Source organism: Mytilus galloprovincialis, chromosome 13 (genome assembly GCF_965363235.1).
Source record: "Mytilus galloprovincialis chromosome 13, xbMytGall1.hap1.1, whole genome shotgun sequence".
Lineage (NCBI taxonomy): Eukaryota > Metazoa > Mollusca > Bivalvia > Mytilida > Mytilidae > Mytilus > Mytilus galloprovincialis.
Window position 1 is genome coordinate 30674745 of NC_134850.1, and position 13768 is coordinate 30688512.

Genomic DNA, 13768 nt, shown 5'->3' on the forward strand with positions numbered 1-13768 from the left:
GTATAAATCTGGCAATTTTATTTTAGATGGAATGGAATCTGTGCGAGTATAAAGGATCTACAATTTAACTTTTATGAGGGGGGATAGGATGGAAAATGTTGTCCATTGTTGTAATCTATGTCCTGCACTTACATTTTTTACTCTGTTCGGTGCCTTTTTTTAATAGTTTATCGTGACTTTTTTTACATAAATTGCCAAGTTGCTCATCCTGTCACCTCCTTTTTTTTTTAATAAAATCTCCTGTCCTGCATTTTTTTCAAATTTCAAACCCAACTAAAAATCAAATGGTAGCTCCTATAATGCATTCAATGAAGAAGAAAAAAATAGAGACGTGGAAAACAAATCTTTTGATGGTTTTATTTACAAAAATAACCTGGCGCACATTTATAACAGTTAAAAAACAGTCCATATGATGCCAGAATGAGGAATACATAATAGTATTTTTTCACAGATTAAGAACTTTTTTTACTTCTCACCCCCATTTAAAATAGTTTGTCCCTAGTTACAATAGATCATACCCTGTAAGGGTAAATTCATTTAAAAAATATATCCTGCAAACACTAGATTCAGGGCAGGGTCATTTCTTTATAGTTGAACATTTTTGTCAATTTGTCCCTATTCTTTATATTTCAGCACTCCATTATTGTCATTCGGCAATACTCGGTAGAATCCGCTACTCTCCTTGGTACGGAATCGACCGAGTTGAGACGAACTCCATTATTGTATATGCCTAGTTTTCTCCACTAGGGTGCCAAGCATTTTTATTTGGATCAAAGTTCCACAAATTAGATGCGACAGTTTCGTCCTATTTTGTGATGTCAAGGCCATTTATAGCTTATTTACTCATTCTATAGAAGACTGTACTGTGAAATATAGTAGGGTAGCAGCTTATATCTCTGATAGATAGCTATCTCATTGGCAATAATACAACATCTAATTTTTATGCAACAAAAAATAATGATATTCTTTGGTTTAACTATATGTGATTATTTTTCTCTTTCAAGTAATTGTTATTGCTATAGTTTCCTATCGAAAGTCGGTGGTTTTCTCAGGGCACTCCGGCTTCTTCCAACCAAAAAACTGGCCGCCACGAATAAGCCTAAAAGTGGCGTTAACACTCCACCAATCAATCAATCAATCAATCAATCAATCAATCAATCAATCAATCAATCAATCAAGTAATTGGAGGTCAAACAAAATCATAATGAGCACAAAATGGAATTTATAATTATTTACAACCGGTATAATTCGAACTTCTAATCCTTGCACATCTTATACAATAAATTTCCAGTACAAACGAACAATACATATATATATATATATATAGACACAATCTTTATAAAAAATGTTTTTGAGACTTGTGATTTTTAAATATATAAAACTCTATGATGATTTTCTAGATGAGAAAATGAAGTGTATGATAAATGACGAACTAGATCACAGCTAAGATTATCATCACCACATAGATGACAGGTACCTCCATTTATACTTGTTTAGTACACAAATCAATCCCTAATGCAGTCTTATATCTCAAGAGACATTCAATGTTTGCATGGTGGAAATAATTCAGTATGCAACGCAATGACTTAGCTTAACTCCCAAATTCGAAGACTTTAGAGGACAGTTGTGAAGATTCATTTAGTTGAATATAGTTGATAAAGACGGCACTATGCTTTTATCAATCCATGGTCTTGCATTTTCATAATGGCATTCCATTTTAAACTCACATTGCAAATGAACCTGTTACTTGAGTCATAGTAAGGTGGTTAGTCGCACTGATGTTCTTCTTGAGTTGTTGCTGGATTGAACGTCCATCACTATAGATAACTCGACTAGATAAATTAAAGTCAGAAGGTTGCTTAATCAATTTGCACACCTTTCTATAGAAAAAAGGCAGAGTTTACTATTATCATTTAACTGAATTTTGGCTTGAATATGCAGAAATAAGTTTCTTATTGACACCAATTTATTCCAATAAATTAGACATCTCTGAAAGTTGAATTGATATGAAATCTGTCATGATCGATTTTTTTCGTGACGTCACACATCGTCGATCTTTTCGTCGTCGCCATCATGATTATCATCGTCTTTGTGAATACCAACTGCCTGAGTTGGCCTAATGAAAAAACAAGCAAGAGCACTATACGATCGTTCACATGTTTCAGGATGATTTTGCGGCGGTAAAAAATGCGTTACTTCAGTTTGTATTTTATTAATTTCAGCAGTTTGTTTTACTTGACTTGATCCTAGTTGTAGAGCTAGCCAATCGAATGCCTCTGTGATACCATCTCCGGTCAAGGCACTTATAGTGAATATATCTGGAACAAAAAAATAGATTATTGCTCTAGTAAATCATTTGAGTGAAAACATTAGTACAATAATAAATTAATATATATCCCTACCCCAAAAACATGTTTTTTTTTGTGTGCATGAGTTAGATATGTGGTGTATGTAGACTCTTTTCATTTTAATATCCTCTCTCCTATCTTCAAGCCCGGGCTTTTTTTTTCATCTACCATCTTTTATGAAGTATTCCATAACCCTTCTCCCCTTTAACAATCACATATCTCATTACTCCATTACCAAATGTACTTTTAAGCCCCAATCCCACTAGACCACGATCGCACCACGCTCACCGCGATCTAAAATAAATTTATATCGTGGTGAGGTCGCGGTATGAACGGCATGAAAATGTTAATTTTTGTTGCTTTCACGATGCTACTACGTCCTAATTACGCTTCTACAACGATCCCGCTACGATTAAACCACGTTCTCACCGCGCTTATTCTGCGACCTCACAACGCTTATAAAGATCTTTCTACGCTCTTCACGCTCTCACTACGACCATACCACGAGTTATCCGATTGCAACACGATCGTACTGCGATTATAGCACGTTCTTACCACGATTATACTACGTTCATACCGCGATCTTACTACGTTATCAGCAATACCGTCAATATCGTGTTTCATATCAATATATATAGTTCCATTCCTTCTATTTCTGATTAAAACGGAGATTTCTCGGAAACAATACAGTCATGCCATCAAAATCTACTAGAACACGTGGGCGTGGTGGTATGTTTGTGAGATCTCCCCCTTCCCCCCTATACCTCTAGCCAATGAAGAAAAGTAAACGCATAACAATACGCACATTAAACTTCAGTTCAAGAGAAGTCCGAGTCTGATGTCAGAAGATGTGGTTAAAGAAAATATTAAACAAAATGACAATAATACATAAATAACAACAGACTACTAGCAGTTAACTGACATGCCAGCTCCAATTAAACTGATACTATACACATAAGTAGTATAATACTTGTCATCAAGAGATGACCAATCAAACCTAAATTACAACCTATTGCTGGTCCATAAAGCTCAAATGACGATATTTTAGTGAACGATAGCAGAGATGACACAGATGTGTCAATATATATAGGAAGATGTGGTATGAGTGCCAATGAGACAACTCGATCTCCATCAACGTAAAAATCTATAAAAGTAAACCATTATAGGCCAAGGTACGTCCTTTATTACGGAGCCTTGGCTCACACCGAACAGAACGCTATAAAGGGCCCAAAAAATACTAATGTTAAACCATTTAAACGAGAAAAACCAACGGTCTAATCTATATAAAAACGAGAAGCATGGTTGAGCCGTTAGAGCAAATGGATAAATACATTCAGACAAACAAAATCTAGGGAGTTTTTTTTATACATTTTATGTGAAAATTACAATAGAAATGATGGTCGTAGTGTGAACGTAGTAAGTTCGTGAGAAGAGCGTGATAAGGACGGCAAGGGCGTGCTAGAATCGTACTATGGTCGTGAACAGCGTGGTAAAGTCGTAGTGGAAGCGTAGTTGGGTCGCAGTGAGAACGTGATGGTCGTAGTGAGGTCGTCATAACGTCGCTGTGAGATCGTAGCGCAATCTCTCCGAATAGAATCACGCTTTCGCTACGTTCTCGCTACGATTGTACAGCGACCTTTGCGATCTTACTACGATCTTAGTGCGCTCTCACTACGCTTCTACTACGACCTGATTTCGCCACGACCACACCACGATTGTTTTGAACATGTTCAAAGTTGTCCACGCTCTTCACGATCTTGAAGACCTCACCACGACCGTGGTACGACCTTACTGCGACCTACACGATCGTACCACGATCATCAATATTTGCATTTTTTTCCACAGATCGTAGTGCGATCGTGGCCTAGTGGGACTAGGGTATTAAATCAGCCGTGTCTTAACGGGTGCTATATATACATTGATCCCAATTCAACATCATAATTTACATCTTAGTAAAGGTTCCCGATTCAACTAAACAACATAATTTTCATATTAGTAAAAACCTCCTATTCAACTAAACAACATTACTTTCATCTTGATAGATGAATTGTGTTAGACAATTTGTATTTCCATTTTACATACGTCGGTGATTTTTAATTTCATTAAAATATAAAAAAGCGTAATACTTTATCTGCAGTCTGTACTTTGAGTTTGCTTTTAGCAATTATGAGTATATTTCATAAACATCTAAGATTGTTCTAGTTGTATCTGTGATATTTTTATTTTCCCTTATTACCGATATTTTCCTTTTTCTGATCTCATTTAATTGTATATGAAAGCATATTGTTACTCGGCTGATCGATAGTAAAACATGGGGGAGGGTAGAGTCTTTGATATTTTTTTTACCACGCAACACATTGATGCGTTTTTCCATGTCATAAACCCTCGAGCTTTGGCCTATTCATTTGTTCGGACAACGTATAAATCCCAGTCCCCCTTTTAATCATATATACTTACTCCATCTTCGCTTTAAATTATTTAAAGCCAAAGAATCAGATATCTCTTGAAGACTCATTCCATCTTCAATGTCTGATTTATTTGCAAGGAATAAGAACACTGCATCTTTGAGATCTTCAGATTTTAATGCTGGTTTTATGACGTCATATGTGACCTCCTCCAGCCGTTCTCTGTCACCACGGTCTATCATGATAACGACCGCATTACTGCCCTTGTAGTAATGTTGACACAATGGGCGCTACAAAAAAAGAAGAAAATAGAATAAGAAAAAATACTTAGCAAATGTCCAGAGATATACCCAACAAAATAAAAAATAAAATACCACGAAAGGTACTTGCAATAACATTAACGATGCCAATTTTACAGCGCGAGATACGCATTTCGACAATTAATGTTTTATCAGTGAAGTTCGAGGCCAAAATATTTAAAAATCCAAAACCCAATACTAGCACAAAATGGCTGTAACAAAATATACAAATAACATACCATTTTACCGCCAAATCCAAGGTCCCACGCATTGAGAGATAAGTCTTTATATTGAAACGATTCAACGTTGAAACCTGAAATAAAGAAATACATATATGTAACATGTATGAGATGTAGTCTTCTGATTTGTTATAGTTTGTTCTTATGTTATTCTATACCACGACTGTCCCAGGTGAGGAGAAGTTTGGGATCTCGCTAACATGTTTAACCCCGCCACATTATGTATGTATGTGTCTGTCCCAAGTTAGATGCCTGTAATTCAGTGGTTGTCGTTTGTTGAGGTGTTACATATTTGTTTTTCGTTAATTTTTTTGTACGTAAATTAGGCCCTTAGTTTTCTCGTTTGAATTGTTTTACATTTTTCATTTCGGGGCCTTTATTAGCTGACTATGCGGTATGGGCTTTGCAAGCTTATTGTTAAAGGCCGTATGGTGAACTATAGTTGTTAATTTCTGTGTCATTTTGACATTCTGGAGAGTTGTCTCATTGGCAACCATACCAAAACCACGACGATATGAGACGACTTTATATTCTTTAGACAACTGAGATTATTAAAAAACATGTGTTATCTAAGCATTGAAGTAATAAATGATTACTTTATCTTTTCTCTTGTTTTTAAAAGAACCATTATTATATTTGATAAAACAAGAATATAGTGTCATTATTTAAAATAATGCACTTACCACTTTCAAAAGATGTTTTATAGTTATGAAATCTTAATTGCGTCAATCTCTTTTTCTGTCATCAAATTGATACCTTATCAATGCTATTGTATCGCAATAGGACTTGCTTTACTGAACTATCTTGTCTTTTCTGGTTTAATTGCCAAAACCTGATTTTTTGGCTGATAGATGATAACACTTACATCGCGATAAATTGATTTATAAAGTATTCTTAAAAGCATTATAATTCTGTACATTCATAGTATTTTCTAAGCACACGTGAGTGGGATGAATAGTATATGACAACATAAAACTAATATTACGTGGTAATAGCCACTTTTCATTTTTTACAAATTGTTGTTTACGTGGTAATAGCCACTTCTTATTATTGTAATTGTTGTTTTGTATAGTTGCATTGTTTACATCAATGCACTATTACATGTTGGCATCTGAGATGTCTATGTAATTACCTACAGTCATGTTATATAAAATATACATCAATATCAAATAAGCATAGCAATTATAAATAACTTTTAGCATATTTTTCATCAACGAACCGGAAGCCGAGTAGATATGACACTCACCAATTGTTGGCGTAGCCTTTATTGGTTCTCCCAACTTTAGCCTGTATAACAATGTTGTTTTGCCAACTGATTCCAGACCTTGAAAAAAAAAATAAACGTGATTAATAAATCGACCTGGCTCGATGTACTATTTCAATTTTTGTTTTTTAGGGATTTTTGGCTTTTTTTCTGTACCACTGAAAAACCTCAAATTTGCCATTTCTGAGACGACCATTGAGGACTCAACCTTTTCTTTATCGTTTGCATTTGATGTTAATAACTAATTTTATTATCAGCCTTCGTGTTGCGTTTTTTAGAAGACCGTGAAATGAATAGAATTCACTCAGTGGTTTTGGACATTTGTTATTGATACTTGAACTGTATCATAAACTTGAATAGTAACTTGATGCTTACCCTGACAAGATAGAAGCATTTTGTTGTTAAAATTCTTATAGTTGGCAACTGCAATGAATTAATATAAATTTAGAAGGTATCGTTATCTGTTTTCCCTCATCGTAATAAATTTTAGACAAGATAAATACATGTTTGATCTTATGTGCAATTTTATCATTTAATAATGAAAAAACTAACGCACGTGTCATTAGAAACACGTGGAAGATCAATTTCTTCTGCTATATCAACAATCCATCTGACGTGTGAATGATGCAAGCTTAGGTTGTCAAGGTAGTTTGTTATGGAGATGCATCATCACGGCATGATAATGAGTGGATGATTGGAGGTAGTTTTTTTAAAGTGTGATGTATATTTGTTTTGTTATTACTATTTAGAAGTCAAGTTCGGGGTTTAAATGGGGGATCATGAAAACTAAAAAAAATATAATATTATGGCAATGTTTCAGATGTTTAGATAGTTAATTAATCTTGCAAAAGTTCAGATGATCTTGATTCGGCTAGTGAATATCGACTCGTGCTGTCGTTTAGTATTAAAATATGAAAAACACTGTAATATTTTACTTCTAAATCAGATTTTTATCATATGAGACCATTTAGAAAAAATAAGAAAGGTTATAATTTGGTCAGAATAAAAGTATACAAGTTATAATTTGTATGTTATAAAAAATAGATATATATTAAATCTAAGAGAGTGTATATGAAAAAAAAAAAAACACACTACACTTATTGTAATTCATATGCCGAATCCGTGATAATAAGAAAACATATGTACTGTTACACCACTGTCCCAGGTATGGGGGAGGGTTTGGATCCCGCTTAAATGTTTAAACCCGCCACATTCTGTATGTATGTCCCTGTCCCAAATCAGGAGCTTGTAATTCAGTGGTTGTCGTTTGTTGATGTGTTACATATTTGTTTTTTGTGTTACACATTTGTTTTTCGTTCATTTTTGTACATACATTAGGCCGTTAGTTTTCTTTTTTGAATTGTGTTACATTGGTCATTTCGGGGCCTTTTATAGCTGACTTTGCGGTATGGGTTTGCTCATTGTTGAAGGCCGTACGGTGACCTATAGAGTTGTCAATTCCTGTGTCATTTTGTCTCTTGTGGAGAGTTGTCTCATAGGCAACCATACCACATCTTCTTTTTTATAATAAAAATTTCGTGTGTCTTTCATTGATATTAACAGAAATTAGTGTTTTTATTCACAGATATTGATGATTCGTAGCTATGCCAACACCTGTTTTCCTATTTATATTGACGTAGATATGTTTTACACTGTAAATAATGTACATATAACTAGTTTCATAGACGAATTTTCTGTAACGAACTTATGTTTTAATGTTATAAAGTCTCTTATAATTCTGTATGAAATAGCTCTATATTTCAAACCCATTTTACGCACTCAACTTGAAGTTATGTTTTTATATTATTGAGACACGAGACTTTGAATAAAATATCGTGACAACTGCATTTCCATAGTTTAATGCGATAATAACGGCCCAAAAATGTGGATACAGAGCTTTTCTCATATGTGGAAAAATAGGCAAGACTTGAAATAGTACATGCATGTATATATATAAAAAAGAAGATGTGGTATGATTGCCAATGAGACAAACTCTCCACAAGAGACCAAAATGACACCGAAATTAACAACTATGGGTCACCGTACGGCCTTCAACAATGAGCAAAGTCCATACCGCATAGTCAGCTATAAAAGGCCCCGAAATGACAATGTAAAACAATTAAAACGAGAAAACTAGCTGGAAGTACATTTTTGTAAGACCAGACATGACAATTATAAGACATGCCATAGTACTGTTGCAGTATACTCCCACTTCCTGAAAAAACAAGTAATTTTTATTTCCTTTTTCCCTCTGCGTATTTTGAAGGTGCTTTGTTTTGAAAAAGTCAATTGTATTTCCCCTTTCCTTGTAAGTATATATAAAAGATGTTTTATTTTTAACAATATCAATATAAACCCTCAAAATATCCCGTTTGTATAATTGTTGATTTCCTGATATTAATGATAAACGTTTTTTCGATTTAAGTCCAATAGAGTAAAACATCCGTTGGAATTTCTTCCTCTTATTTATTTTTCTTACGGTTTTCGTATGCATGTACATGACAATAAATATAGGTCTTGAAATAAGACCTGAGACATTATCTATATACATGTAAATACTGTATACATATTTGAAAGACTAGAGAAATAATCAAGTTCTAAAATAACCATGAACAAACGAATGCTCGAATGAGTGAAATGTATGGGTGTAACTTAAGATAAATTGATAAACTAGCAAATGCATAAATAATTATTTTTCTTTCAAAACACCAGTTGATTATTTTAGTTACAAGATAACCAAATAACGGAAAATATGAATGAATGCTGCCAATCAAGGGCCATATATTCTTATTCTTTAAAAAAAGATCCTAAAAACAAACGATTTTTTACATGTAATAATAAATGAAAGACGAGGACAATCGTTTTATCTTATTTCCCCGAAGATTACACATACATATATTGTCAAAGCTCAGTCTACGACAATTCTACGTTTTCATCAATATCAAATATCAGCTGAAATTCATTATCAATCAAAACAGATTGCTTCAAACAGATAGTACAACCATGTAAATTTGTGCGTAACGGAATTCTATTGTGCCTATATGATTTGTCATGAACAATTAATTAACGGAATTCTACTTTGTACACGTTTTGTATTTTTAATTATGACACAGAAGCTGGGTGCAGAGTGGGAAAAAAAGAAATTAATTTCAATCGATTTTCCTGATCTAAATAAACTCGAGTATAATACCTGTCGATGACTCATTGCTGTGTGTCATAGACCTTTCAATGCCAAAGTATGATCACAGAGATTTCAATGATTATTCTAAACAGCGTATATATTTTTTAAACAACAATGAAACATACGCCTTCCTGTTCAAAGTCTTCTGTTCTCATTTAAGCACATATAAGCTAAAACCGGTATATTTTAAAACAAAATTTGTATAAGGTTTAAAACAAAAACAAAAATATATAAAATGGGGGAGGAGGAGGGAGGGCCTCCCCGATGGTCATTATAACGCGACATATATGATGAAAACATATGATTTAAACAAGCATCAGTCCAAACGTTGCCAGATAACTAGCCCCGACCTCTTTTTTTTATAATCCTGTGTCTGCACCTGTCCAGAGACACCGAATGAGAAATTTGTTAACATCTGAAAACGTGCTTTCAATTTCAATATTGGAAAACTATTTTTTTAACAGATGTAAACATGTTTCTTGGAAGCAGAATCGTCCCGATATAACTGCTTAATAAGGCGTTCCAACCACCTGACCCCCTTTTCGATCAGCCACTGATTGTTGAAAACTGAACATAATCATGTTGACGTTTGGATGTCCTTTGGTTGTCAATGTCGTTCGGTTGCTGTCTCATAAACGTCTACCCCAAATCCGTGTTTATTCTTATGTTTATTAATGAAGTTAACATATTATCTACTGTGCATGAAACCACTCAATTTACTGTATATATATATAGCATGTACTTTGTGGTACTTCAAAATGCCATGCTATTTGATTGTCGTGCATAAATTAGAAAAGTAAATACATTGGTGCTCAATGTCCCTCCCCCTTTTTGATAATATTGATACAAGATGGTTCGGTAAGTAACTAATTAACTAAATTAGAGAGTGTAGCAAGTCACGAATTTGCTTTATTGTTTTCAAATAAATCTGTCACATATGTATCTAGATTCTGGCCAATTGCAGGGGCTAATCTAGACTTTTTAAAACACAAAGGGGGGGGGGGGGGCTACACAGAGAAAGGGGGATTTCAACTATATGTCCCCATTCAAATGCATTGATCGTCAATATAAAAGGGGGCTCCAACCCCTGGAATCTTCCATAGATAAGCCACTGAATTGATCCACCATACGCTCTGAAAACTGGGGAATAAAAAAATCTGGATATATGGTCACACTTGAGGCATTCCTTATCACTTCTGGTAACTGATAAGGGGGAACCTGTACTGCCCAAAACTTCAGTTTTAAGTGTTCCTTGTTCGTTGGTTTAACAATATACCCGTGTGTTTTTTCTCAGTTTTGTATTCTGCTTTGATCTCTAGCTTTATATGCTCCCTTTACCAATTTTTGTCCGTCATCTTCAATCTTCTGCTATGTAGAATCATTGCATACACAGTAGAAAGTTTGTTACCTTGCGTTCGCAAACTCCTCAAAACCCAACGATTCAATGAAACTTTCACACAATGTAAGTGCAAAAAGAATTGTACATTCCTTTTATTTTGTGGGTTTTCCACAAGGCAAAGTTTGAACATTACGACCGCCGTGTATAAACGTTTAAGGAGGACAGGAAGGATATGATTGTCAGGCTAATTGGGCGTGCCTATCAATCTCTTTTCTTTTAAATTTAGCACCCCATTATTATATTTTCTTTATTGGTTTTGCCTATTATTCTCTAATCTTTATATTTAAGCACTTCATTATTGGATATTCTTTTTTTATTTTTTTGGGTCTATTTTTGTCATCTTTTATCCCTTCAAGTATTATTCTCTATTCCATTATCCCAGCTAAGACATGATATAGGCTGTACTTGAAGTGTTTCAAACGGGGTTCAGTTTCATGAAGATTAGCACTTACAAATATGTCTGCTCTTCATCTCAAAGTCACTACGAAAGCATAATGCAAAAAACTGACAACCAAACACATCCCTACAACTTCATGACGGCCCTTAAGTACCCATTTTATCGAAATCCTTTCAGTTGCTACACTGCCCCTAGCACCGACTCGAGTGGGGTTACTTGTTAGATATCACGACCACTGTACATTTTTGTATTTAATTAAGAACACAGATGCATGGTAAATTCAACAAATCTATATTGATCTATATGTATTTGTAAGTAAAAACATATCTATGTGACGTAAAACATTATTTGTTTTTCATGTGCAAGCATAAAAATACATGTATTTTCAATATGGAATATGCATTTGTGATGTATTTACATTATTATAAGAGTGTAGATGAAATGCACACCTCGAGCAGTGCCAGACACTAAACGCCTGTCTGATGTTATTATTTTCAAACAGATGTCTACATACAAAAAAAAGCAGGGGTAAATTTAGAAGAACTAATAAAACAAATTCGTGAACCATTATTTTTTATGCGTTTTCTAGTTAATTATAATAAAAACCTGAAATTAGTATAACATACAAAATGTTAATTAAAAAAATAATGATTATAAATTTGAATAGTACGTATAATATATAATTTTATTTAACTTACCTAATAAAAGTATTCTTATTTCCTTTGATCTGTATTTAGAAATTTTATTCCATGCTTGTCCCATCACTTTTGTAAACAAACCATTTCTAACCATGGTTTAATAACATTGTGTCATAGTCTTGAATACAATCAGCATCCTTCATCATAGTCTAAATATAACCTGAAGTTGGAGAGTTCCGAATAACGACACACTTAATCATAAGCGGAGGTGTTTTCTTAATTTTGAAAAATGTCAATTTCTTGACGATCTATTCATTCAAACTTAAAAACCTTAAACCATAATTGATTACGAAATGAACAACTTGAAATCGATTCTTGCATCTTAACAGTCACGGTTAAAGAATAATAAACTGCTGCGATGTAGTAATATCTCTGCTATTCAGCAGGTTGGTTTTGAATCAATAACAAGGTGAAATATCGAATTTTAATGTTAGATATTTCATTTGAAAATACATAGACAAAAATTGGTTTCAAGGCAGTGAAAGCGAAAGCGAAAAAGACGTTCAAATGGTTAACATTTTACAGTCTAACATAAATACAATCGAGTGGTCATTTGTCACTCGGTTGTTTGCGGCCCAAGAGTGTAAGACTTTATTTAGATGCAAATAAAAAATAAAATGTTTTTGAAAAATATCTAATTGAAATTTAACGGCAGAATTGAAATGACGCTTTCTATTATAGAAGATGTCTTAAAAAAATCGAAGCAGAACTAGTGAATAACATAAGAACTTCGGACCTGCCATTTTTTTGCGTCCCCCCCCCCTTTTTTATCCAAAATCCGTTATTTTTTTATTTTCGATTATTTTCAATTATTTTCGAAGCTTACTATATAATATATATCAGTGACCGCTTTGGATAATAACCTTGGAATTGTTAGTAACTGGCAAATACAAGTTAGTTGTAGTATATTTAAGTTCGTATAAAACAAACTGAAAACGCGAAAATAATTGAAATTAACGCAACGATAGGGAGACAATTATAACGTATAGTAGAGATCTTCCTGGTAAAACAAAAGGTAAAAATAACTGATCATATAAACATGAAATATTTCAAACGGGTTTTCGTTTGGTGTTAAGAAAGTTAGCGGAAATCTCTGAAAATTTTACAGACTCCATCACTAGCTGGTTGACTGTTATCTGGTTAACAACTCTGATTAAAATTCAGACCTATATCAACTCGTGTGCTTGTATGAGTATAATGAAAACAGAGACTGACATTTTATTTAGCTATTGGGAACACAGGCAGAATTTTTTTCCCTATATACAAATGTACCTCCATGGATTTTTTATTTTTACATACTTGATTCGCATAAGATTTTTTATTCAGTTTACATACTTGATTCGCATAGGATTTTTTATTTATATACATACTTGATTCGCATAGGATTTTTTATTTTTACATACTTGATTCGCATAGGATTTTTTTAATATAAAAAAATCATCAGGGTTAAATTCCCACTGAAAACAAATATTTCATCAATGAAATTCCAGTCAGATATTCTCATGAATATCCTTTTCAAATTAGATACAAATTTTTAT

The 13768-nt window shown here is 33.6% G+C and overlaps 1 protein-coding gene across 2 annotated transcripts; it reads right to left on the reverse strand.

The window, feature by feature from the left end:
* Positions 1-1205: 1205 nt before the first annotated feature.
* LOC143056015 (ADP-ribosylation factor 2-like) lies at positions 1206-12567 on the reverse strand. Of its 2 annotated transcripts, XM_076229087.1 has the most exons (6): positions 12231-12567; positions 6931-6978; positions 6538-6615; positions 5292-5365; positions 4806-5043; positions 1206-2318 (listed from the first exon to the last, which is right to left on the reverse strand). In XM_076229087.1, the coding sequence occupies exons 1-6, from the start codon at positions 12322-12324 to the stop codon at positions 2041-2043; spliced, it is 810 nt and encodes a 269-aa protein (XP_076085202.1). In that variant the 5' UTR covers positions 12325-12567; the 3' UTR covers positions 1206-2040. The 2 variants fall into 2 exon arrangements, with proteins under 2 accessions (XP_076085202.1, XP_076085204.1); XM_076229089.1 differs by lacking the exon at positions 6931-6978 and having other exon boundaries at positions 12231-12558.
* Between the last annotated feature and the right edge of the window lie 1201 nt (positions 12568-13768).

Excerpts from the sequence above, each read along its gene's own strand:
- LOC143056015 (XM_076229087.1), bottom strand. The coding sequence starts at position 12,324 with ATGGTTAGAAATGGTTTGTTTACAAAAGTGATGGGACAAGCATGGAAT. Across the intron at positions 6,979-12,230 it reads AATAAGAATACTTTTATTAG|TTGCCAACTATAAGAATTTT; the intron begins GTAAGTTAAATA and ends AATTCATTGCAG. Across the intron at positions 5,366-6,537 it reads AAAGGCTACGCCAACAATTG|GTTTCAACGTTGAATCGTTT; the intron begins GTGAGTGTCATA and ends TCTTTATTTCAG.